The 24,447-nt window shown below is 64.1% G+C and overlaps 2 protein-coding genes across 9 annotated transcripts; one reads left to right on the top strand and one right to left on the bottom strand.

The window, feature by feature from the left end:
* Positions 1–46: 46 nt before the first annotated feature.
* On the bottom strand, positions 47–5,341 carry RUNDC3A (RUN domain containing 3A). Of its 4 annotated transcripts, none has more exons than XM_074557448.1 (11): positions 5,066–5,332; positions 3,460–3,575; positions 3,188–3,321; positions 2,495–2,580; positions 2,281–2,370; positions 2,122–2,202; positions 1,845–2,010; positions 1,497–1,654; positions 1,208–1,345; positions 975–1,081; positions 47–751 (listed from the first exon to the last, which is right to left on the bottom strand). In XM_074557448.1, exons 1-11 carry the CDS (start codon positions 5,170–5,172, stop codon positions 609–611), a joined length of 1,326 nt encoding a protein of 441 aa, XP_074413549.1. In that variant the 5' UTR covers positions 5,173–5,332; the 3' UTR covers positions 47–608. The 4 variants fall into 4 exon arrangements, with proteins under 4 accessions (XP_074413549.1, XP_074413550.1, XP_074413548.1 ...); XM_074557449.1 differs by lacking the exon at positions 5,066–5,332 and adding an exon at positions 4,842–4,955; XM_074557447.1 differs by lacking the exon at positions 5,066–5,332 and adding an exon at positions 4,569–4,627.
* Positions 5,342–7,368: 2,027 nt separating this feature from the next.
* Positions 7,369–21,621, top strand: SLC4A1 (solute carrier family 4 member 1 (Diego blood group)). Of its 5 annotated transcripts, none has more exons than XM_074557539.1 (22): positions 7,374–7,506; positions 10,194–10,285; positions 10,391–10,487; positions 11,365–11,434; positions 11,529–11,626; positions 12,715–12,788; positions 12,949–13,126; positions 13,206–13,341; positions 13,542–13,683; positions 14,065–14,134; positions 14,693–14,877; positions 15,697–15,907; positions 15,997–16,200; positions 16,472–16,620; positions 17,097–17,291; positions 17,745–17,912; positions 18,035–18,124; positions 18,230–18,396; positions 18,506–18,759; positions 18,844–19,013; positions 19,203–19,376; positions 20,209–21,621. In XM_074557539.1, exons 2-22 carry the CDS (start codon positions 10,268–10,270, stop codon positions 20,287–20,289), a joined length of 2,931 nt encoding a protein of 976 aa, XP_074413640.1. In that variant the 5' UTR covers positions 7,374–7,506; positions 10,194–10,267; the 3' UTR covers positions 20,290–21,621. The 5 variants fall into 5 exon arrangements, with proteins under 5 accessions (XP_074413642.1, XP_074413644.1, XP_074413640.1 ...); XM_074557540.1 differs by lacking the exon at positions 7,374–7,506 and adding an exon at positions 8,653–8,836; XM_074557541.1 differs by lacking the exon at positions 10,194–10,285 and having other exon boundaries at positions 7,369–7,506.
* Positions 21,622–24,447: the final 2,826 nt, after the last annotated feature.

Raw genomic sequence — 24,447 nt, 5'->3', positions numbered from 1 at the left:
GCACAAGGGCTCTGTTCCCAGCTGGGGGGGTGGGTGACAGGCCAGCTCTTCTTGCTGCGTTTATTGATTCCTTTTGCTCCAACAAGGCAGATGGGGCAGAAATAAAAATCAAAATCACCCAAAACAACCCAAAACCCAGGGGAGGACGGGGAGGAAGGGGGAAGAAGAGGTCCCCCTTCTTCATCTTCTTCATCCCCCTTGCAGGATGCTGCTGCAAGGGGGGCAGGCAGCCCCCAGAGTGCAGGGAAGCTGGGGAAGGCCAGGTGGGCACCAGGGACTGAGCAGGACGGACAGAGGGGCCACGCTGGACCCCCACCCTGGAAGGGGCCTGGCCCGGCCCCCCCTCACTCCCCAGCAGCTGTCACTGCCGCTGTCCCCCCACCGTGGCACAGTTCATTCCCCCAGTCCTGCACCCCCATCCCAGCAGGTCCGTGTCTCCAGCCGGGGTCCAGGGTGGGGTCTCCGGGTGGGGAGGGGGCTGCCCGTCCCAGCCTCCCCGGTGGGATCAGCGGCGAGTCCCTCGTGGTGCCCGGGGTGCGAGGGGGGCCGAGCTCGGTCAGTCCTGCGCCGTCAGGCGGGGCCGGGGGGCGGCGCGGGGCCCGGGGCTCTCAGCTGGGGCTGCGGGTCGGGCTGGCTTCCGTGCTGTCGCTCACCAGGCACTCGTTGGACTTGAGGCTGGCCAGGGACTTGCAGCTGGGCAGGGAGGCCAGGGAGCCGCAGAGCCCCAGCATGGAGGGCGTGGGGTCCTTCCCTGCGGGCAGAGAGGGCGTCACGGGGGGCTCGGGCTCGGGTCCCTGCCCTGCCACCCCGGGGGGACAGGCACCTCCTCTCCGGGGGTGACTGGGTGTCCCTGCACTGCTGGGGCAGCATCCCAACCGCGAGGAGGGGGCTGCTGGAGGGTCCTGACACGGGGTGCATGGGGGGAGACGTGCTGGGCCCCGGGGGCGCCCTATGGTGTGGGTGGGGGGTCTTACCCAAGGGCCCCCAGGGCTCCCCTTCGCGCTTGCCCTCGCCCAGGCGCTGGGAGTCGGAGCTGAGGCTGTTCTCGGCCGAGAGCTGGTCGGTGCTCACGAAGCTGTGCCTGCAGGGGGACAGCTCTGAGCCCCCGGGGCTGGCACAGCTCTTCTGCCCCTCCCTCACCCCGTGTCCCCCCTCCCGGGGCAGGGCAGGGTGCTTGGCAGGTCTCTGCCCCTCACTGTGAGCTTACCTTCTGTAGAGTTTGCTGTCCGAGCCGCTCTCGTTGCCATTGAGGGTTCCCAGGGAGGGCCACTGATTGACCAGGGGTGTCACCATCTCCTTGGAGAGCTGGGCCAGCTGTGGGTTCTCGCAGGGGATCAGCCCCGTCCTGCAGCAAAGGCAGGGGCTCGGCACCTGGCACAGCCACCAGTGCTGGGCACCTGCCAGGTGACACGGCCCATGGCATGTGTGGGGCACTGGGGACACCCAGCCTGGCTCCCCCAGCCCCCCGAGCCCCCCGGCAGTGGGTCCCCACTCACAGCTGCTCCTGCAGCTCCAGGATGACGCCCTCCAGCTCTCTCTTCTCCAGCTGGTTCTGCACCATCACCTCCTCCAGCCGGAGCTTCAGCCGCTTGTTCTCTGCCTCCAGGTCCTTCAGCTGCGACTCCCGCAGCCTCACCAGCTCCTCCAGGTACCCCTGTGGGAGGTCACCATCAGTGGTGCCCCGCTGCCACCACCCCCAGTGTCCCCAGGGCCATCCAGAGTGACAGAGAGCGGCTGGGTCACCGCAGCAGCAGGATGAAAGGCTGAGGGCACCACTGAGGCAGAGATGCTCCAGGCTGGAGCATCCTAGGGAAGCTGATACCCTGCTGGCCCCAGCCTGGTACCTTCTGGGCATAAACAATGCGGAATTTCTGCTCCATCTTGCGCCACTTGTTGTACCAGCTGTCCTCGTCGGTGACCAGGGGCAGGTAGGGGTGCTCAGGTGAGCTGTCCTCGCTCGTGCTGCTCTCCACACTGCCCCGCTCCTCCTCCTCGCTCAGGTAGTCATAGCTGGGGGGTGTGGGGGCTCAGCAGGGCTCTCAGGGGTTCAGGGAGCCCCATCGTGGTGCTGGGGCAGAGACAGGAGGGTCCCCACCCCAGGAAGGGCAGCCCAGCTCCTACCTCTGCGTGAACTTCAGGTAGGGCGTGTAGTCGATGACCACGGGCGTTTTGCCATCCATCACCTCTCCCTTCAGGCAGAAGCTGAGCAGGGGCAGCAGGAGAAGGTCAGGGAACCCCGAGGCTGTCACTGAGGGGTCCCGCTGTGCCACCTGTCCCTACCTGAAGTCGATGGCGCTGAGCCCGATGAGCATCCCCGTGAGCACCGTGGACTCCTCCCGCAGCATGATGGCCCCGTCGTCGTAGAACCGCCTGTGGGGAGCACACGGCTGGCTGTGCCCCCCAAAACCCACCCTGGCACCCCCAAACCCACCCCGGCATCCCCACACACCCCGGTGCAGGTGTGGCCGTGGCCGCCAGGGCCGGGGCTGCTCACCTGGTGGTGCGAGTGTCCCGCAGGGCCGTGGAGATGTACTCGGACATTCGCTTCTCCATCAGCGCCACGCGGATCCACGCCCGGCCCTGCGAGGCAGCACCCGGGCACTCCTGAGGGTGGGGGCTGCCCCGGGGGTCCCCACATCCCCACCCACCCCCAGGAGTGGCTTTCAGCCCCTTTTTTGGTACCATGGGGAGCCACAGCTGCTGTTGTGTCCCAGGGAGCTCTGTGGTGTGGGAGGGAGCTGCAGGAGGGGAGGGGAGCAAGGTGGGGGGACAGAGGGTGAGGGTGGGGATGGGGATGGGGATGGGATGGGGATGGGGATGGGGATGGGGATGGGATGGGATGGGATGGGATGGGATGGGATAGGATGGGAATATAGATGGGTCCATGTCCCAGGGTCAGGGTAGAGTATATGGAAACGGGCACGCATAGAAATGGGGATGGGGATGGGGTGGGAATGGGGATGAAGATGGGTCTATGTCCAAGGGTCAGGGTGGAGTGTATGGAAACAGGGGCAGGCATAGAAATGGGGATGGGGATGAAGATGGGGATGTAAATGTGATGGGATGGGGTGGGGTGGGATGGGCATGTAGATGGGTCTATGTCCAAGGGTCAGGGTGGAGTGTATGGAAACAGGGGCAGGCATAGAAATGGGGACAGGGACAGGGACAGGACTGGTGCCTTCCCAACCTTGGCCCTGGAGGTGCTGATGTTCTCCATGTTCTCGATGCTGCTGACGCAGTTGTTGGGCACCTTGCTGCAGGCCAGGCGGATGTAATCCCAAAACCCGCGCTGTCCATCAGAGCTGAACCAGCTGACAGGGCCTGCGGGCACCCACGGGCTGCTCAGGGGCTGCAGTGCCAGCACAGCCCCTCCAGCAGAGCTGGACACCCTTCCTGCTGTGTCCCCATCCACCACAGGACACGGGGATGGGACAGGGACAGCCCTGGGGCCAGCACTACCTTTGAAGCGGTGGCTGAGGATCTGCTCGAGGATGGCAGCGAAGTTAACGAACTCCTCAGAGGAGTCATCGATGGGATCTGCCGTGTACTTCTCCAGAAGGGTCTTCACTGAGAACCTGGCCAGGGAGGGGACAGTGTCACAGCAGGGAGGGGACACCCCCAGCCCTGGCAGGCTTGGGGCTTTCAGCAAAGCTCTTTTGCAGCTGTTGGCTCCCGCTCCCGGCAGCGGGAAGAGGGCGTCGGGCTGGGCTGTGGCTCGGTGACCCCCCTGTCCCCGTGTCCCCAGGGACCCCGCTGCTCCCCGCCGTGCAAGTGGCCAGGAAGGGCGAACAAAGGCCCCCTTCCTCCCGGCCGTGCGCGGGCGGTGATGGCTTCCCCTTCCGCCCGGCCACTCGTGCTCGGGGCGCAGCGACGCCGAGGACAGGGCACGGACCAGGCACCATGCACGGGCAGGTGTTTGCTGGGGGGCATCGCCCCCTCTGTGGGCTCTGTGGGTCACAGCTGTCAGAGGGATCCCTTTGGCAGCAGCTGGAGGGTTTCCCATCCTGGCACTGGGGGCTGCAGGTGCCTCGTGGCACAGCAGTGAGGGCTGGAGGTGTCCTGGTGGGGATCCAGAGGGTCTCCATGTGGTGACAACGGGGCCTTTAGGTGCCCCATGCCACGGCAAGGAGATCCAGTGTGTGCCCATGTCATGGCAGTGGGGTGTGGAGGTGCCCCGTGCCACGCTGAGGAGCCCTGGGGTCCCCAAACCCCAAATGAGGCCCTGGGGGTCCCTGCCAGGCTGCCCAGGCCCGGGTACCTCCCACATCCCCCCAGCCCTGGGCCAGGCTCCAGCACCCCCAGCACCCCCAGCCCCTCACCGGGCCCCCGGGGGTGTCACCGCCCCCCGGCAGGAGCCACCAGCCCCCCAAACCCCGTCCCTGCGCCCCATCGCTGCCCCCCCATCCCGGTCCAGCCGCGAGTCTCCATGACAACGCTCATCCTCCATCCTTCATCCCCCATCCCCGCCGCTCCGGGGCCCTGACGTCACTTCCTGGGCCCCCGCCCGCATGGGGGTCCCCAACCCCAGCCCCCCACCCGCACCCCGCTGCCCCCAGCACCCCCCTCACCCTCCAGGTCCCCCCGCCATCCCCGGCGGTCCCCGACATCCCCGCGCCGGCCGCCTCCATGTTGTCACTGTGTCCCCCGCCCCCTGTCTCCCCCTTCACGACCCCTCCCCAGCACCTATAGATCCCCACAGCCCCTCGGAGCCCCCCGGAACCCCCCGGAACCCCCTGGAACCCCCAGAACCCCCGGAACCCCCCAGAACCCCGCACCGCCGCAGCCCCGCGCCCCCCCTTTCCCGCATCCCCATCCTCCTCCTCCTCCTCCCCCCTCCAAACCTGAATTTCCCCCCCTCAAAAAGCGACCGCAGCCACAACAAACCCCCCCAAAGGGCGAGGGGGCGGCGGGGGGGAGGGATGAACCCCCCACCCCTCCCCAGCACGGCCCCTCCCCGCCCCCCATCCCCTCCATCCCCACCGCCGGTGGTCGCTTCTCCCTCCCCCCTCTCCTCTCCCTTCCTCTCCCCTCCTCTCCCCCCTCCCCATTTTGCCGTGCCCCCCACCTGCAGACGGTGATGAGGTTTTTCCTCTCCACGGCGATGTTCCTGGAGGAAGCCTTCTTGGAGGAGAGCCCCAGAGCCATGGCAGCCGGCACCCAGCTCGCTTCCATGCACGGCCCCGGCGCCGCGGCCGCGGGCGATGCCCCTTCCCCCGTGGGGACCCCCCCGGCCCCGGCCCGCGGCCCCCGCTCCGCGCTCGCTTTGCTCCGCCGGTGCCCACGCCACGGGCCGTGCGCCGCCCCCCCCCCCCAAAGGGATGCTCTCTCTCCCCGCCCCCGGCCCCCCAAATCTCTCTCCGGGGGATGGGGGGGGGGCACGGCAGGGAGGGGAGGGCGGGGGTCCCCATGTGGGTCACGCACTGTCCGTCACGGCGTGGTGAGACACTGCTGGGTAAAGCCACGGGGAGGGGGCACCCACGGGGGTTTGGGGCTTTTTTTGCCCGTCCCCGGCACCCCCGGGGGTTTTGAGGGGTCTTTTGCCCACTCCCCACACCCCATGGGGTTTTTGGGGGAGTCTTTTGCCCACCCTCGGCACCCCCAGGGTTTTGGAGGGTCTTTTGCCCACCCCACAGAGTTTTGGGGGGTTTATGCCCACCCCAGGCTCAGATCAGCACCCCCTGCCTTGCCCTGCATCCATCCCCGTTTTGGGGGGCTGAGCATCACCCCCCCCATCCCCCCGGGGCTCTGATCCCACCACCTTCATGGGGTGGGCGGGGGTGCCTGTGCCGAGGGGCAGCGCCCCCAGCCCCGTTCTTCAGCGTGCCTCAGTTTCCCCGTTGTTGCGACAGAGAAATTGGGAACAAGGCTGGTGAATCCCACAGCAGCCACATAAACCTCCACCAAACAGCCCCCAAATAAATCAGAGTCACCCTCAGCACTCAGACACCCCCGTGGGGACATGTGCCACCTCCCTGTGCCCGCCACCGGGGTGCCCCTGCCAAGAGAACCGGGATGGGGGGGAAAGGTGGGCACAGGGCGGGGAGGGACCCCCAAAATCCCCGAGGCTGGGCAGGGAGGGGAGCCCTTGGCAGTGCCCAGATAAGGCCAGGGCCGTTATCGGGACACCCAGACCCAGCACCACCCCTCTGTCCCCTGGGGGTGCCACCAGGTCCCCAGTGTGTGCCATGAGCCCCCAGGCTGGATGGCACAGCGGGGACAGCTCGGGTGGCACCTCACTGTGGGGGGACCCTGTGGGGGTCCCCAGGTACCAGGGGTGGGATGGGAATGTGTGTGTGCACAGGTGGGTGTGCACAGGTGTGTGTGTGTGTGTGTGTGTGTGTGCAATGCTCACCACCTCGCCCTGGGACTGGAATTGGAATTTTGGGCCTGAAATTCTTTTAGGAAAGCTGTAAATGTAGAGACACACTCGTGTGTATGTGTGTGTGTGTGTGCAAGGCTCACCCACCTTGTCCTGGGATTGGGATTTTGGGCCTGAGATCCTTTTAGGAAGGCTGTAAATGTAGAGACACACACGTGTGTGTGCACACACGTCCACAGGTGTGTGTGGGTGTGCAAGGCTCACCCACCTCACCCTTGCCCTGGGATTGGGACTTTGGGCCTGAGATCCTTTTAGGAAGGCTGTACATGTAGAGACACACACGTGTGTGTGCACACACATATTTGTGTGCACACACATCCACAGGTGTGAGCACACACACACACACAGGGCCATGGGCCCCTCTCACACACACACACAAGTGTGCCCATGGGTGGGCACTAACACAGGTGTGTGTGTGCACAGGTGTGTGCATGTATGTGTATGTGTGTGCAAGGCTCACCCACCTTGTCCTGGGATTGGGATTTTGGGCCTGAGATCCTTTTAGGAAGGCTGTGCATGTAGAGACACACACATTTGTGTGCACACACGTCCACAGGTGTGAGCACAGGTGTGCACACACACACAGGGACACGGGCCCCTCACACACAAGTGTGCCCTTAGGTGCCCTCACCCCTGCCCTCCTCCAAAGCATCGCCCCTCTCCAGGGCCCCCCAATCCCATGGCACACAGGGACACCCCATCCCGTGTCCCCCTGCTCCTCCTCCCCGGGGAACCTCCCCAGGAACCCCCTTTTTTTTTTAATTTTTTTTTTTTTTTACGAGAACACCCCAACCCCGCGGGAAGGGAGGGGAGACACGGGGGGATCCCGGGGATTCCCTGCGGGGGAACCCCGAGGTAAACAAGCTTGGGGGGGCAGCGGGAGCAGCTCGGGGATGCCGGGCTGGGTGAGGGATGGACAGGAGGACAGCGGGAGCAGGCGGGGCTCAGCCGGGGAGCAGCTTTTGCAGATGTTGCACCCCGATAACCTTGTTTTTCCGGGGGGCCCGGGGGGGGCCGGCTGAGCCCAAGGGGGGCGAGATTAGGGAGGTGAGCGTGACTCAGGCATCGGCGCTCACAGCCCGGGCACCGCACAGAGAGCGCGGCAGGGCCGGCGGAGGCACCCAGGGGTAGGTGCGGGGTCACCTCGGGGTGTCCCTGGGGCTGCCGGGGGGGACACGGGGGGATCTGGGGCTGGGGGGGCACCCTGGGCTGCCCCGGGGGGTGTTGGGGTGGGAGGCGATGCGGGATGGGGGATTTGGGCTCCAATGGGGTCCCAGCAGTGTGGTGAGGATGGCCTGGGATGTGCGGGCTCCGTGCTGAGCCGTGCCGGGCACTTTGCGGGATGAGAGATCCCAAATATGCTGCCAGGGATGGTCTGGGATGTATGGACTCCATCGGGAGCCCTGGGATGTATGGACTCCATCGGGAGCCCCGGGGCTGACCCACGGAGGGAAGCAGCAGCCCCAGGCGGTGTGAAAGGTTCGGGATGCGCTGGCTCCAGACGGAGCCCAGCCAGGAGGCAGGAGGGGTCCCGGCCGTGCCGCAGGGATGCTGTGGGATGTCAGGGCTCCACGGAGCCGCGGGAAGGATCCCGGTGACCGTGCGGGGCTGGCGGGGGATGTGCGGGCTCCGTGCTGAGCCCTGCGCGGCGTTTGGTGCGGGAGGGGCGAGCCCAGCCCTGAGCGTGGCAGGGGATGGATGGACCCCATGGGGCTGTGCCCACTGAGGGGGGACCCCATGGGGCTGTACCCACTGAGAGGGGACCCCATGGGGCTGTACCCAATGAGGGGGGACCCCATGGGGCTGTACCCAGTGAGAGGGGACCCCATGGGGCTGTGCCCACTGAGGGGGGACCCCATGGGGCTGTACCCACTGAGGGGGACCCCAGCCGTGCCCTGGCTGCCGGGGGATGTGCGGACCCCATGGGGCCGGCGCTGTCGGCGCGGGGGCTGCGGGCTCCATCCCGCACACACCCTCCCCAGCTCCGTCCTGCCGTGCCCGGGGCTCTGCGGGGCAGGGATGCGTTCGGCGGCTCCCGGTGACCTCGCTGCCGGGGCCGCAGCCCCCGCCGGTCCCGGTGCCGCAGCCCGGCCCGGGCGCGGTGGGGCAGAGCGGGTGGAGCGGGGCAGGGGCCGACGCCCGGTGTCGGGCGTTATCAGCGGGGCACAGCCCGGCGCACCGGGCTGATGCAAGAGCCGCCGGAGGGCTGGGGGGGCCGGGGGGGCCCGGGGCAGGCCGGGCTGGGGGCCGGGGGCCGCCGGTGCCGGGGCCAGGCGGGGCAGGAAGGAGACGGCCGAGTCAGAGGCTCGCCGTCCATCCCGTGGCCCCGCCGCGGCTCCCGCGCCCCACCGGGGATCCCGCGTGGCCCCAGCGGGGATCCCGTGGCCCCGCGGGGTGTCCGGGACCCCAGCCCGGCTCCCCCAGCCCCGGCCGGGAGCGAGCTCCTGCATCACCCTGGTGAGATCGGGGGGGGGGCTGGATCCCCCCAAAGCCGCCCATTGCCCTGACCTTGCCCCCGAGCCCGCAGCGGGGTCACCGGGCCGGGGGGGCGGGGGGGCGGCCGGAGCCCCTCGGGCCCCCAGGCTCAGGGGTCCCTAGGGGGCGGCTGGAATTGCGGCTTTGGGGGTCCCGGACCCCTCCTCAGACACTCGGGGCGGGGGCGGGCGGGGGGCAGCGGTGAGGGGGTTACGGGGGGGGGGTCCGGAGCCCCCCGGGTCCCTCCGGGGCTGCCCCGGGGGGACCGGGGGGGGGGGCGCAATGCGTGCAGGGCGCCCCCTGGCGGTTGTGCCGCGGAACAGCCCCGGGGCAGCTGCGGGGGGGCAGGGGACACACAGGGGACACAGAGGACACTCAGGGGATACAGGGGTCACAGGGGACACCCAGGGGTCACAGGGGTCACAGGGGACACACAGGGGACACAGGGGACGCTCAGGGAATACAGGGGTCAAAGGGGACACACAGAGGACACAGGGGACACACAGGGGACACAGGGGACACACAGGGGTCACAGGGGACACGCAGGGGACACACAGGGGTCACAGGGGACACACAGAGGACACAGGGAACATGCAGGGGACACACAGGAGACACAGGGGACATAGGGGTCACAGGGGGCGAGGGCACTGCGTGCTGCAGGGGTCTGGGGGCTGATGGAAGGGTGCCAGAGGGGCCTCCCCAGCTGAGCACCCTGGGTGGGTTTGGGGTGCTCACCCCATCCGGGTTTGGGGTGTCCCCTGAGTCCAGCTGTGCCTCAGTTTCCCCCCTTCTCACCCCCACTCTGCCAGGGGCTGGAGCTGTGTGTGGGGGATTTGGGACCCCAGCCCCTGTGTGTGGGACTGTATGGGACCCTCATACAGGTGCAAGGGGCTGCAGGGGGCTGTGTAGGACCCCAGACACGTGCGTGGGTCTATACAGGACCCCCACCCACACACGAGAGGGTGGTGTGGGGTCGCAGCCCCTGAGCGTGGGTCCATACAGGACCCAGCCCCGGCTGTGACCCCGAGCACAGGGCACGGCGTGCGTGGGCACGGGTGGCTCAGGGCACGATGCCACGTCCCTGGTGGGAAGCTTTGCCATGCCCTGACGTCCGTTCCCATCCCGTGTGGCGGCAGGGCAGGGCATGACCTCCCTGGGGACCCCCAAGCCCGAGCCCTCCCAGCCCGTGGGGAGCGGGTTGGGAGGGCAGGGGCTGCGGGAACGGCCACGGGGACAAACAGCCCTTGGTACAAACGCCACCATCCCGGGGGCACCGAGCGATGCCCTGCCTGCTCTCTGCTAACTTGTTCTCTCTCGTTTCCCCGTGCCCGCCCCGCAGAGCGCCGGGTTATGGTGGCACCGGGCTGAGCGCCGGGACGCGCCGAGGCGGCAGCGGGGGCCGAGCCCGGAGCCATGGAGGGGCCTGGCCAGGTAGGGACCCCCGGCCCCCGCCCCGGCTCCGCCGCTGCGCCCCGGCACGGCCCCGGCACGGCCTCGGCGTGCCCGAGCCTGCTGACCCCTGTCTGTGTCCCGCAGGAGGCCTACGAGGAGGGGATGAGGAGGAGCCTGGACCCCGAAGGCTACGAGGACCCCGGGCTAAAGAGCTCCCACCTGTCGCTGGGCGAGATGAGCAGTGAGTGGCTCTGGGGCGCTGGGGGCACTGGCGGCGTGGGCACCACGGGGGTGGCATTGCATGGGCATCAGTGTCACAGGATGCCAGCACTGCATGGGTGTGGCAGGGCATGAGTACCAGTGTGTCACTGGGTACTGGTGTGGCAGAGGTGACAGCGTTGCATGTGTGACAATGGCATAACACGGGTGACAGCTTTGCAGGGCTGATGGCACCACAGGGGCACTGGCACCCGCTGGGTGCCAGCGTTGCAGGGCCACCAGTGGCTCAAGGTCAGGCGTTCATGGGCAGAGTTTTGTGGGTGCAGCTGTGCAGGGGCACCAGCATGGCTCAGGGGCATTGCATGGGCACCAGCAGTGCATGGGCACAGGTGTTCCATGGCTGCCACCTTCTCATGGGCACGCATGGCTCATTGGCACGGTACTGCATGGGCACCAGCAGTGCATGGACACTATGTTTCATGGCTGCCAGCTTCTTGTGGGCATGCATGGCACACCAGCACAGCTCTGCATGGGTGCCAGCATGGCGCAGGCACGTTGCATGTGTTGCACAGATGAGCTGCATGAGCACAGAGGTCTTGCATGGACGCATTTCCCGGGTGCCAGTGTGGCAGTGGCAGCGGGGCCAGGCAGGGACACCCCCTCAGGGCAGCGAGTCCCTCTGAGGTGCCACCTCCAGCTGCGGGTGCCCGGAGCAGGGCTGAGCCTGGGGACACCCGAGCTCCTTGAGCCCCCGGGAGGGAGGTGAGGGCAGTGTGGGCATTGGTGCCACACAGCATCCCCTGCCCCAGGCACGGCTGTTTCGGAGCTGCCACCCCGAGGGGGTGTTTGTCACCGTGGGGTGGCACAGACGGGGTAACGCTGCCCCCTGTTCCGCGCAGGGGCCGGCGCTGGCATCGGGTCCCCGCTGCAGGCGTGGAGGGCCAGGGCCGAGGAGATGAATCCCCTGCGGTGAGTGCCCAGGTCGGGGCTGGCACCCGGGGGAGGCTGGGGGCACCCGCGGTGCCCGCGCTGAAGCCCCGTGCCCGCGCTGTGTGTTTTGCAGCCAGTATCTGCCCGGCCGCCGGGGATTTTATGACCTGGACGGGAAGCGGCGCTCGGCCGGGGCCCCCCCGGGCCACCCCAGCCGTGGCGAAGGGCAGCGTGAGTGACCGCGGGGGCCCCGGGGGACAAAGCCCGGCCCCGGCGTCCCCCCCACCCCGAGCTGCCCACCCCGTGTCCCCCCATCCCGCGTGGGGATTGTCACCCACCCGGGCGTCAGGGCACGCCGCGGGGTGACCGCTGCCACTTGCCCGTAATCGCCCACTGATTGAGGATAAATAAACTCTTTGTTTGGGGTGAGGACAAGAACCACTCGGGGCTGAACGCCGGCTGGCGCCGGGCGGCTCGGTGGCGGTGGCGGCGGGCAGGGACGGGGACACGCTCGTGCCCGCGTGCCAGGGCCAGCACCGTCGGGGACACGGTGCCAGGGGACGCGCCCCATGCCCGCTCCCGAGGGCGCAGCATCCTTGCCCCGGCAGAGCGGGATGCGGCTCCTGCAGCATCGCCCCGCAGGGCGGGTGACACGGCCGGGGACGGCCAGGGGACCGCGGTGGTCCCCGCCGGGGGTGGAGGGACGCGGGGTGAGTCTGTCCCCGCCGTGGGGTGACAGCGGGCGGGCGGGTGCCGCGCTGGTGTTTACTGTCAGCAAAGGAAGTGCTGCGGGATTTACGGTGCACACAGGGCGGCCGCGGGGATCGGTCCCCACGTTATAGGGACGGAGCTGCGGGGACATGGGGAGCGCAGGGGGGGCCGCAGGTAGGCAGGGGACGGGGACGGGGACGCGGCGGGGGTCAGGCTGGCCGGGGATGCGCTGTCCCCGTGTCCCCATTCCGGTGCTCGGTGCTGGGGCTGTGCCATGAGCCCTGTCCTCACCCCGGCTCCGGGATGTCCCCAGGCTGTCACCCTGCCCCAGGGTGGATGTGAGGGACCGAGGTGGGCACCGGCAGGGCGAGAGATGGCAGACTGGCACATCCAGCAAACTGCAGCTGGGCCTGGGGTGGGACAACACGGGAGGCACATCCACAGTGCCCAGCAGGGCTGGGGTGGGGATGATGGACAAGGGGACACGTCCAGGTGACCCCAAAGGGGCTGGGATGGGTGTGATGATAGACACACCTCAAGCAGACCCTCAAGCAGGGCGTTTGGGCTGGGGCAGGGACTGGCTGACGCCTTGGTGGCTCCACTTGCAGCTGTGTCAGTGGCCGATGTGGACCTGGAGGCAGCAGGGAGCAGGAGGCTCCTGTCCCAGCCGGACAGCCATGAGGTGGGTGCTGCCCCAGGGGCCCCCATTGCCTCCCCATTCTGGGGCTGGGTGGGCTGTGGTGACCTTGGGACCAAGCTCACAGGGCACAGAGGGGGATGCTGAGTGTCCTGGGGGTCCCAAAGTGGCCGGGACACCCTGACCCCTCCATCTCTGGCTGCAGGGGTACGTGGAGCTGCACGAGCTGGTCCTGGACAATGCAAAGGACTTGTGCTGGATGGAGGCCGGCCACTGGCTCAGCCTGGAGGAGGACTTCCAGGAATCGGGGGACTGGAGCCAGCCCCATCTGTCCTTCCTGACCTACCACAGCCTCCTGGAGATCCGCCGGGCTCTGAGCAAAGGTGGGGACAGCTCCAGGGAGCACCAGGAGGGTGGAGGGGACCCTGTCCTGGCCGGATGGTGACAGTGCTGTCCCCACAGGCGCCATCCTCCTCGACGTGGAGGCCAACTCGCTGCCGGCCATCGTCCACATCCTGCTGGATCAGCTGATCTACGAGGGGCAGATGAAGCCACAGGACAGGGACGATGTCATGAGGACGCTGCTCCTGCGCCACAGGTATGGCCAGGGTGGGGGTCCCGGGGGGTCCTGGGCTCTGGGACCCTCCCCAGTGTGTGCAGGGAGCTGGAGCTTGGCTCTGGGTGGGAGAGCTCTGCCCCTCATCCATCTTTGGGGGTTCCCGTGCACCCCCGGGGCTGGGGCTGTGCTGGGGAGCAGTTGGGGGCACCGGGGTGTGTGACACCCCCCTGTGTCCCCAGCCATCCCACCGAGGACGAGTCGGTGTGGACGATGCCGCCGGCGCTGGTGCAGCGTTCGGGCACCGGCAGGGGCGACGTGGAGCGGCCTCTCCTGAGGGAGCAGCGGCCCACGGAGATGAGCAGGATGACGGGGAAGGAGCAGGTGAGGGGCGACAGGGGGCTCGGGGGGCGCTGGGGACATTGGGGTGCGGGGCGGAGTGGGAGATGCACACTGGGTGCACACACACTGTGGCACACGCAGGTGCACACGCACACACACACAGGGAACAGTGGGGACATTTTGGGGACAGAAAGGGGACTCAGGAATAGTGGGGGACATGAAGGAAGTGGAGATGAGCACACAGGGAACAGAAGGAGGGACACGGGATAGAGAGGGACGTGCATGGAGAGGGAGATGCAGGGGAACATGCAAGGGGGTGGTGGGTGACACACAGGGGCAGAGCAGGGGGACATGCAGGGTACAGAGGGGACCACAGGGGACAGCCAGCAAGGCTGATTCCTGCCCTCCATCTGCCTGCAACAGAGCGGGGTCCCCAAACCCCAACTCCTGGAGACGATCCCAGAGGGTGCTGAGGCCACCCTGGTCCTTGTGGGTGAGTGGTCAGGGGGATGAGGGTGCTGGGTGCTGGGTGCTGGGCACTGGGTGCTGGGTGCTGGGCTGGGATCAGGGTGCAGGTGCAGGGTTGGGGTGCAGGGGGAGCTTTGCCATGTGCCCCCTCGCTGTGCTCGCTCACACGCTGCTTTTCTTGTGCCTTTTTTGCCTCTCCCCCTCCTCAGCTCTCGCCGCCGCCTGCTGCTGCTCAGCGCTGCTCTCTGGGTTCCTCTCCCCATGTCCCTTGTCCCCATGTCCTCATGCCTCTATGTGCCCTGTGTCCCCATGCCCCATGTCCCTGTACTCCCATGCCCACCCATCCGTGTGTCCATGTGTCCCTGTGCCCATGCCCCACGTCCCTGTACTTGCATGCCCACTTACCCCTTTGTCCCAGTGCCCTTTGTGCCCCTGTCCCATTCTCCTTGTCTCCTCTGTGTCACCTCGTCTCCATTCCTGATGTCCCCACGTTTTGCTGTCCCCGTGTCCATGTGCTCCCACGTCCCCTGTGTCCCCGTGCATGCTCCCCCATGATCCCTGTCCCGTCCCATCCTCCCCCCAGGCTGTGCAGCCTTCCTGGAGCAGCCCATGCTGGCCTTTGTGCGCCTGAAGGACGCGGTGACACTGGACGGTGTCCTCGACGTGTCCATCCCCGTCCGCTTCCTCGTCGTGGTGCTGGGGCCCGACACGCCCCAGATCAGCTACCACGAGATCGGCCGTGCCATCGGCACCATGATGTCCGAGAGGGTACGGCCACCACCAGTGCCACTACCCACCCCTGAGCACCTGGGATGCAGAGTGTCCCCCTGTGCCACGTCCCCTCTGATCTCCGTGTTCCCAAGACTCCGTGTCCTCCCCTCCCTGTGTCCCCTCATCCCCAAGCTCTGGGGTGTCCCCATATCCCCCTCGCCCCGTGTCCCCTTTTCACCAAGCCCTGGGGTGTCCCCACGTCCCCCCTGATCCCCATGTCCCCATGCCTCTGTGGCCTCACCTCCCTGTGTCCCCTTTTCACCAAGCCCTGGGGTGTCCCCTTATCCCCAAGCCCTGGGGTGTCCCCTTATCCCCCTCTCCCCGTGTCCCCTTATCCCCAAGCCCTGTGTCCCCTTATCCCCAAGCTCTGGGGTGTCCCCATGTCCCCCTCACCCCATGTCCTCTTATCCCCAAGCCCTGTGTCCTCTTATCCCCAAGCTCTGGGGTGTCCCCATGTCCCTCTCTCCCTGTGTTCCCTTATCCCCAAGCCCTGGGGTGTCCCCTTATCCCCCTCTCCCTGTTTCCCCTTATCCCCAAGCCCTGTGTCCCCTTATCCCCAAGCTCTGGGGTGTCCCCCTGTCCCCCTCACCCCGTGTCCCCTCATTCCCAAGCCCTAGGGTGTCCCCATGTCCCTCTCTCCGCTGTCCCCTTATCCCCAAGCCCTGGGGTGTCCCCCTGTCCCCCCTCACTCCGTGTCCCCTTATCCCCATCTCTGTGTCCCCTTATCCCCAAGCCCTGGGGCGTCCCCACGTCCCCCTCACCCGTGTCCCGTGGTGACACCCACCACGGCTCAGTCCCCTCCCCGTGTCCCCGCAGGTGTTCCGCCGGGACGCGTACCTGGCCGAGGGCCGACAGGAGCTGCTGCGGGCCGTGGAGGATTTCCTGGACGCCAGCATCGTCCTGCCGCCCACCGAGGCCCCCAGCGAGCCGCTGCTCCGAGCCCTGGTGCCGCTGCAGCGGGAGCTGCTCCGACGGCGCTACCAGCCCCTGGAGAGGCTGCACATCGGGGACTACCTAAAGGATCTGGGTACGGCTGGGACCCCCGCAATCCCCTGTGCCCGGTGGGACCCCCTCCTTGGACACGGGGTCCCTCATGGGCTCCTGGTGTGTCCCCAGGGAAGGACGAGGCGGCTGCGGAGGATGACGACCCCCTGCGCAGGACGGGGCGCCCCTTTGGGGGGCTGGTGCGGGACATCCGCCGCCGCTACCCCAAATACCTCAGCGACATCAAGGACGCGCTCAACCCCCAGTGCCTGGCCGCCGTCATCTTCATCTACTTCGCGGCGCTGTCCCCCGCCATCACCTTCGGGGGCTTGCTGGGTAATGGGGGGACAGGCTGGGAACGCTTCTGGGGATGTCCCCTCAGCTAGGCATGGGGCTGGGGGCATCTCTGCCCAGGGGGGTTCTTCCCCCCAATCCCTGTGCTGAGAGGTGTGGGGTGTGGGCACAGCGCTGTCCCCCCAGCTGGGCATGGGGCTGGGGGTGTCTCTGCCCATGGGGCTCTTCCCCCCAATCCCAGTGCCCAGAGGAGTGGGATGGGGGCACAGCACTGTCCCCCCAGCCCGGCACCCACCGGCTCCGCTCCCACCAGGTGAGAAGACCAAGGGGATGATGGGGGTGTCGGAGCTGCTCATCTCCACCTGTGTGCAGTGCGTGCTCTTCAGCCTCCTCAGCGCCCAGCCCCTCCTCGTCGTCGGCTTCTCGGGACCCCTCCTGGTCTTTGAGGAAGCCTTTTACTCGGTGGGTGCCCTCTGTGTGCCCCTCAGCTGTCCCCACTGCCAGCCTGGGGTGTCCCCATCAGCCCTGGCACAGGAACAGGGACGAGGATGGGGATGGGGATGGGGACAGGGACAGGACAGGGACGGGGACAGGGACAGGACAGGGACAGGGACAGGGACAGGACAGGGATGGGGACAGGGACAGGGACAGGGACAGGGACAGGGACAGGGACGGGGACAGGGACAGGGTGCAGCTGTGTGGGGGATGGCACATGAAGGTGATGCCACCCATGTGATGACCCAGGGGTGAGCTCACACAGGTAGGGCCACTCAGGTGCTGGCCCTGGGGTGATGTGACACCAGGTGGGTGATGCCAACCAGCTGCCCCCGTGTGGGTGACACCCTAGGGGGGTTCCCAGGCAGGGTGGGTGACCCCACAGGGGTCCAGCCCAGCTGGGTGCCCACGCCCTGACAGGGTTGTGCCCTCTGGCTCCCCAGTTCTGCAGCAGCAATGGCCTGGAGTACATCGTGGGACGGGTCTGGATCGGGTTCTGGCTGATCCTGCTGGTGCTGGTGGTGGTGGCGTGCGAGGGCAGCTTCCTGGTGCGCTACCTGTCCCGCTACACGCAGGAGATCTTCTCCTTCCTCATCTCCCTCATCTTCATCTTCGAGACCTTCTCCAAGCTGGTCACGGTGAGGAACACGGGGGTCCCACGGTGAGGGAAGTGGGGGTCCCACGGTGGGGGGTGAGGGGCTGCAGATTGTGGTTATCACCCAGGTTTCCATGGAAACAGTGGGATGCAGGAGAGGGATGCAGTCTCCTGGTGCTGCCTCCCCTTTTCCAGGTGTTTCCCAGCTCATGAGGCCCCTTCCAGTGCGGACCATTCTGTGATCCTGTGATCCACGCTTCTCTCTGCAGAGGGATTTTGGGGCACACTTGTCCATCCCCACCGTACCACCCAGCCCTTGCTCTGTGCCCACTTCCAAAACCACAAAAACACCCCCTGCTCAATCTGTGCTGAGCTCTCAGCCCCTGGTTCCCATCCTGAACCCACCTTGAAGGTGCCACAGGGCTCCCACCATGGCAGGGGGGTGCAGGGCATCCCCATCCCCACTCTCCCTCACCCTCTCCTCTTCCCTCCCCAGATTTTCAAGCAACACCCACTGAAGAGGGTGTACGCCGTGCAGGCTGAGGTGCAGCCCGGGGTGCCCGAGCCCAACACGGCGCTGCTGTCCCTGGTGCTCATGGCTGGCACCTTCTTCCTGGCCTACTTCCTCCGCGTGTTCAAGAACAGCTCCTTCCTGCCTGGCAAGGTGAGGGTCCCCCTGCACCCAGGGGGGCAAAATCTGGGGGTTCAGTGGCTGTTCCTGCAGGGGAAGGGCAGTGGGACCCCCGGGCTGGGGGGCCCTGCAGGTTTCTCATGCTGTCCCCACAGGTGCGGCGCCTGATCGGGGACTTTGGGGTGCCCATTTCCATCTTCATCATGGCACTGGCTGATTTCTTCATCAATGACACCTACACCCAGGTCTGGGAGGGCAGGGCTGGGGGGAAAGGGTGTCCCCACATGGGGACACGGGGCTGGGTGTCCCTGTGTCCCACCCCTCACTGTCCCATCTCTGCTCCCCTCCAGAAACTCAGCGTCCCCAAAGGGCTGCAGGTCACCAACGCCACCGCCCGGGGCTGGTTCATCGACCCCATGGGGATCAACACCTCCTTCCCCATCTGGATGATGTTTGCCTCCGTGATTCCCGCCCTTCTGGTCTTCATCCTCATCTTCCTCGAGACACAGATCACCACGTGAGGACCGGGATATGGGCAGGGGAGGACTGTGGGGTGCCTGGTGGGTTGGGGATGGAGGGGACCCCCCCTGGCATTGTGTCACCAACTGCTCCCTGTGTCCCCACAGCCTCATTGTCAGCAAGCCCGAGAGGAAGCTGGTGAAGGGCACCGGCTTCCACCTGGACCTGCTGCTGATCGTGGCCATGGGGGGGCTGGCAGCCCTCTTTGGCATGCCCTGGCTCAGCGCCACCACCGTGCGCACCATCACCCATGCCAACGCCCTCACCATCATGAGCAAGACTTCAGCCCCGGGCGGGAAACCCCAGATCCTGGAGGTCAAGGAGCAGCGCATCAGCGGCCTGCTGGTGGCTGTGCTCATTGGTGAGCTGGGCAGGGCTCCCCAGATGGGCACAGAGGGTCGGGGGTCCCCAGGGACCCTCCCCAACCTCTCCTTCTCCCTCACAGGCGTCTCCATCCTGATGGAGCCCATCCTGAAGTACATCCCCCTGGCCGTGCTCTTTGGCATCTTCCTCTACATGGGGGTCACCTCCCTCTTTGGCATCCAGCTCTTTGACCGCATCCTGCTCCTGCTGAAGCCCCCCAAGTACCACCCTGATGAGCCCTATGTCACCAGGGTGAGTGGGCTGTGGGTTTGGGGTGTCCTGGGGCTCCCCAGAGAGCCAAATCCTCCTTCAGCACTGCTGGGTGGGACCCTGCACTGCTCCCCCCAGCAGCCAACACCCCACAAAGGATGTGGGACACTGTCCCTGTCCTCAATGTGGGACACTGTCCCTGTCCTCAACCCTCTGCTCCTCGTCCCACAGGTGAAGACTTGGAGGATGCACCTCTTCACCTTCACCCAGATCGTTTTCCTCGTGGTGCTGTGGGTGGTGAAGTCCACGCCGGCCTCGCTGGCTCTGCCCTTTGTCCTCATCCTCACCGTGCCCCTGCGGCGCTTCCTGCTGCCCAAGATCTTCCGGGACATCGAGCTCAAATGTGTACGCAGCCCTGGCACTGCCAGCCCAGTGCCAGCCCCACCTCTCTCCCTGCTCCTGCTCCCGTCCTCATCTCCATTTCTGCCTTATTCCTGTCCCTGTTCTCCTCCCCATCCCCATCTCCATCTCTATCCTCTCTCTGTCCCCATCTCTGTCACCATCTGCATCCTTCATTCCCACCCGTGTCCCCATCCCTGCCCCATCCTTGTCCCTATCCTATTCCCTTCCCCATCCTCATCCCAGCCCCTCCCTCATCTCCAGTCCCATCAGTGTCTCTGTCCCATTCCTGTCCCTATCAGTGTCCCTGTCCCACTCCTGTCCCCATTCCTGTCCCTGTCCCATTCCTGTCCCCATCCCTGTCCCTGTCCCAGTCCTGTCCCCATCAGTGTCCCTGTCCCATTCCTGTCCCCATCCCTATCCCTGTCCCCAGTCCTGTCCCCATTCCTGTCCCCATCCCAGCCCCTATTCCCACACCATCCCCGTCAGTGTCCCTGTCCCATTCCTGTCCCCATTAGTGTCCCAGTCCCATTCCTGTCCCCATCCCTGTCCCTGTCCCAGTCCTGTCCCCATCCGTGTCCCTGTCCCCATTCCTGTCCCCATCCCAGCCCTTATTCCCACACCAGCCCTGTCAGTGTCCCTGTCCCATTCCTGTCTCCATCCCTGTCCCTGTCCCATTCCTGTCCCCATCCCTGTCCCTGACCTGTTCCTATCCCCATCCCTGTCCCTGTCCCACTCCTGTCCCCATCCCTGTCCCTGTCCCAATCCTGTCCCATCCCTGTCCCTGTCCCACTCCTGTCCCCATTCCCGTCCCCCTCACGGCCTCTCCTCCCCGCAGCTGGACGCAGATGACGCCGTGGTGACCTTTGACGAGGCAGAGGGGACAGATGTGTACAACGAGGTGCAGATGCCCAGCTAAGGGCCCCCCCCAGCGCCCCCCCAGCCCCGCTGCCATCTGCACTGCTGCCATCCTGAGGCCACCGGGCCACCAACAAGGACTGGGGACACAGTCCCCACCTGCCCACTCTTGGGAATGGAGCTTTTTTTTTTGTTTTTCCTTTTTTTTTTTTTTGGGTCTATTTTTAAAAGGATTTTGGATGATGTGATCTCACCCCCACTTTGCTGCCTGCTGGGGAAGGGGCTGGGCTGGCCAGGCCCCATGTGCCACCCGTGGCAAGGTGGATGTGTCACTGTCCTGTCCCCAAGGCCACCACCAGCGTGGGAAAGAGCTGGAGGAAGACCCTGGAGGGAGGAAGAGGAAGGCAGGGACAGAGATACAGCAGGATGGGCTCCTCCCACCATCCTCCTCCTCCTCAGGGAGCCCCCCCAGCCCAGCCCCTCTCCCCAGATGAACTTTGAACAAGCTGGGACAGACCCATCACCATGTGGAGCCTTTTTGCCATTTTCTCCATCAATATCTCCACAAGATCGTGGCAGCTGCTCCACTGCACTCCCAGCACATCCCAGATCCAGGGTGTAAATAGCCCAGCAAGGGGGTTTATACATTTACAATGAAAACAATCATGCTTAAAACGCACAGAAAAATACTTCAAATGATGCTGGTGCTTCCGCAGGTAGAATTCACTTAGAGCCAAGCAAAAATTAAAAAAAACGCTGAAAAAATACCTCAAAAATAGAAAAAAAAAGAAGAAAAAAGAAAAAAAAAGTAGCTGCAAGGAGTGATCTGTATATTTGATGCTACTGGGGGGGTTTGTAATTTATTTTTCAGGCTGGTTGTGCCCCCACTGCAGTGGGGTCAAGTGCGTGTGTGTATATACTAGAGAATGATAGCAAAACCTAGAATTTTCTAGAAAAGATGATTTTAAAGAATCCTGGTCAGGGCCTAAACTCTATGGACCAGTCTGGCAGCATCATTTAACTGATAAGTTAGTCTTAATTAGTTAATTAGTCCTCTTTATTTTTATAGCGTTTCAGGTAAATCCATGTAGGTTTTCCTTGATTTTTCCCTTGCTTGCTCACCGTGTCTTGCCCCGTTTCCCTTGGGACTGCTCCAAGGGATCCCCCAATCCTGCCAGGGCTGATTCTGCTCCAAGGGTTGGATGTGACCAAGGGTGCAGAGCACCAGATCAGGCTCCAAATTCGCTCCTTTTTGCATAAATCAGAGTAGGAGACCTCAAAATCAGCGTTGGGGGGTGGGAAGGGGCAGCCACATCCAGGGCTGTGCTGCCTCACGTTTGGGTTGGTTTAGTTTTATTAATTACGTGTCTGAAATAAAAATGTTTTGATCTTTGGGGGTTTCTCCTTACCTTCCCCACACCTCTGTATCGGGCTTTAATAAACAAATTAATAAAACCAGAAAGGAAATGGGGGTTTTCTTTCCAGCTGGGAATTGTCTGGGATGGAGCCTTAATTCCCCCGCAAAGGAGAATTAATTGGGGGATTGGGAATATCCTGATCCCTGTTCCAGGGGGATTAGGAATATCCTGATCCCCATTCCAGGGGGATTCGGAATATCCTGATCCCCATTCCAGAGGGATTGGGAATATCCTGATCCCCATTCCAGGGGGACTGGGAATATCCTGATCCCCGTTCCAGTGGGGATTGGGAATATCCTGATCCCCATTACAGGGGGATTGGGAATATCCTGATGCCCATCCCAGGGGGATTGGGAATATCCTGATCCCCGTTCCAGGGGGATTGGGAATATCCTGATCCCTATTCCAGGGGGATTGGGAATGTCCTGATCCCCATCCCAGGGGGATTGGGAATATCCTGATCCCTGTTCCAGAGGAATTGGGAATATCCTGATCCCCGTTCCAGGGGGATTGGGAATACCCCCGTTCCTGGGGGATTGGGAATATCCTGATCCCCGTTCCTGGGGGATTGGGAATACCCCCGTTCCAGGGGGATTGGGAATATCCTGATCCCCACTCCTGGGGGATTGGGAATATCCTGATCCCCATTCCTGGGGGATTGGGAATATCCTGATCCCCATTACAGGGGGATTGGGAATATCCCGATCCCCGTTCCAGGGGGATTGGGAGTATCCTGATCCCCGTTCCAGAGGGATTTGGAATATCCCCATTCCAGGGAAATTGGGAATATCCCGACCCGGTGCTGCTGGCACAGGACCCAGAGCAGCCCCTGCCCTTCCCCCAGCCCCTGGTACGGGGCTGACCCCGATTATCCATAATCCCATTAAGGAACGGGGCGGGGGGCACCGGCGGGGCCATGGGAAGGGCCGTGCCCGTTCTCCCCCAGCCTGTCCATGGGGCAGGAACTGGGACCAGCATCCTCGATCCCAACTAGAACCCCAAACCCTCTCTGAGGGGCTGGAATAAACCTCAGCGTGACCACCAGGCTGTCCATGGGGCAAGAACTGGGAGCAGCATCCTCGATCCCAAATAGAACACCAAACCCTCTCTGAGGGGCTGGAATAAACCTCAGCGTGACCCCCAACCTGTCCCAAACCCAGCAGAGCTGCTGGTTCCTATCTTCCAGAGAGGGAAGCACATGGATGGCACTTCCAAACCCAAGGGCCAGCTCCTGTCCCTGTGTCCCTGTGTCCCTGTGTCCCTGTGTCCCTGTGTCCCTGTGTCCCTGTGCCACCTCACGCGGGCAGCCCACGCCGCTGCCATCCCCAGGGCTGCCATCCCTGCCTGCACCCCTGGTTGAGGTTCCCCAGCCCGGGAAGGGCTCGCTGTTCCCTGGGAAATGGCAGCGAGGTCACTGCTGCAGGATCCAGCCCGGCCTGGGGGTGGGAATTTAGGTCAAGCTCCTCTTTGAACCCGCCTCAGCCCTGGGAAATGGGGAGGGAATTAGGGAAGGTCAGGAGAAACGAGGGGGAGATAAATGCTGATTAATTGGTTGCTAATGAGGGGGAGAGAGTGGAGTTCCAGAGGGGGATCAGTCCTGGAAAGGGAGAACCCCAGTGCCTGCAGCATCACAGGGTGCTCCATGCCATCCATGGGCAGGGGACACCCTGGCATCTGCTGGTAGTGCCACTGAAAAAGCAGAAAAGTAAACAAAAACCTCCAAACCTGCGGGTTTATTCCCCAAAAATATTAATTGACACAAGTAACAGCAAATAAAAAATTCCCATGGTGAAGAACAAGGCCTAGGAAGGGCAAGGAGAGAGGGGGTGGCATTTGGGGGGGTCCCCATTTCCAGCCCACCCGCTGCAGGGTCTGTGGTTGATTCCCAGGTCTCCAGTGTGTCCTGCTGGTAACAAAAGCCCCAAAACCACGTTGGGAGAATTGTAACTGGAGCACTTGACAACTCCCATTGATTTTTAAAAAACCCTGAAAAATTCTAAATGTCAATTTTCACATGTTGGGCCTGATTTGCTCTAAATATTTTATGTTGGGTTTTTTTTGTTTACCTTTTTTTTTTTTTTACTTTTATAATTTTTCCCTCTTGCGAAATAGCAACAATTCCTGAAATTCAGGGATCCACCCCAGGCCAGGCCCTTTTCCACGCAGAATTAATACATATATTTTTATTTTTAAGCTCTCGCAGGAGGGATTAACCACCCGGCGCCAGTGCTGCCTGGCCGGGCTTGGCACAGCTCGGGCAGGACGTGGCGGAGGAGCCGGCTGTCCGCCTGTCCCTCCCTCCGCCTGATCCTTCCCTTCGGAAAAAGCCAAAATAATCCACTTGCACAGCCAGGCACTGCCCCCGCACCCCAAACCAGCCGGGGGTGTGTGTGTATTACCCACATTTAGGGATTATTATATTTATTATAGTATATTTCTATATAAACAGGCGTGAAAACCCCCCGGATTTCGGCCATCCCCATGCGGTCAGCCGGGGAGATGCGCGCAGCCCATCCGGGTGTGTGTGTGTTACCCACATTTAGAAATTATTATATTTATTATATTTCTATATAAACAGGCGTGAAAGCCCCCAGATTCCGGCCATGCCGGGAGATGCGCGCAGCCCGCCGAGCCTGGTGTGTGTATGTTACCCACATTTAGGGATTATTATATTTTTTATATTATATTTCTATATAAACAGTTTTCAGCCATCCCCACGCGGTCAGCCCGGAGATGCGCGCAGCCCACCGAGCCGGGTGTGTGTGTTACCCACATTTAGAAATTATTATATTTATTATATT

The sequence above is a fragment of the Zonotrichia albicollis genome, chromosome 23 (assembly GCF_047830755.1).
Source record: "Zonotrichia albicollis isolate bZonAlb1 chromosome 23, bZonAlb1.hap1, whole genome shotgun sequence".
Classification (NCBI taxonomy): Eukaryota; Metazoa; Chordata; class Aves; order Passeriformes; family Passerellidae; genus Zonotrichia; species Zonotrichia albicollis.
Note: the sequence above shows the minus strand (reverse complement) of the source record. Positions and strands in the feature narration are given on the sequence as shown.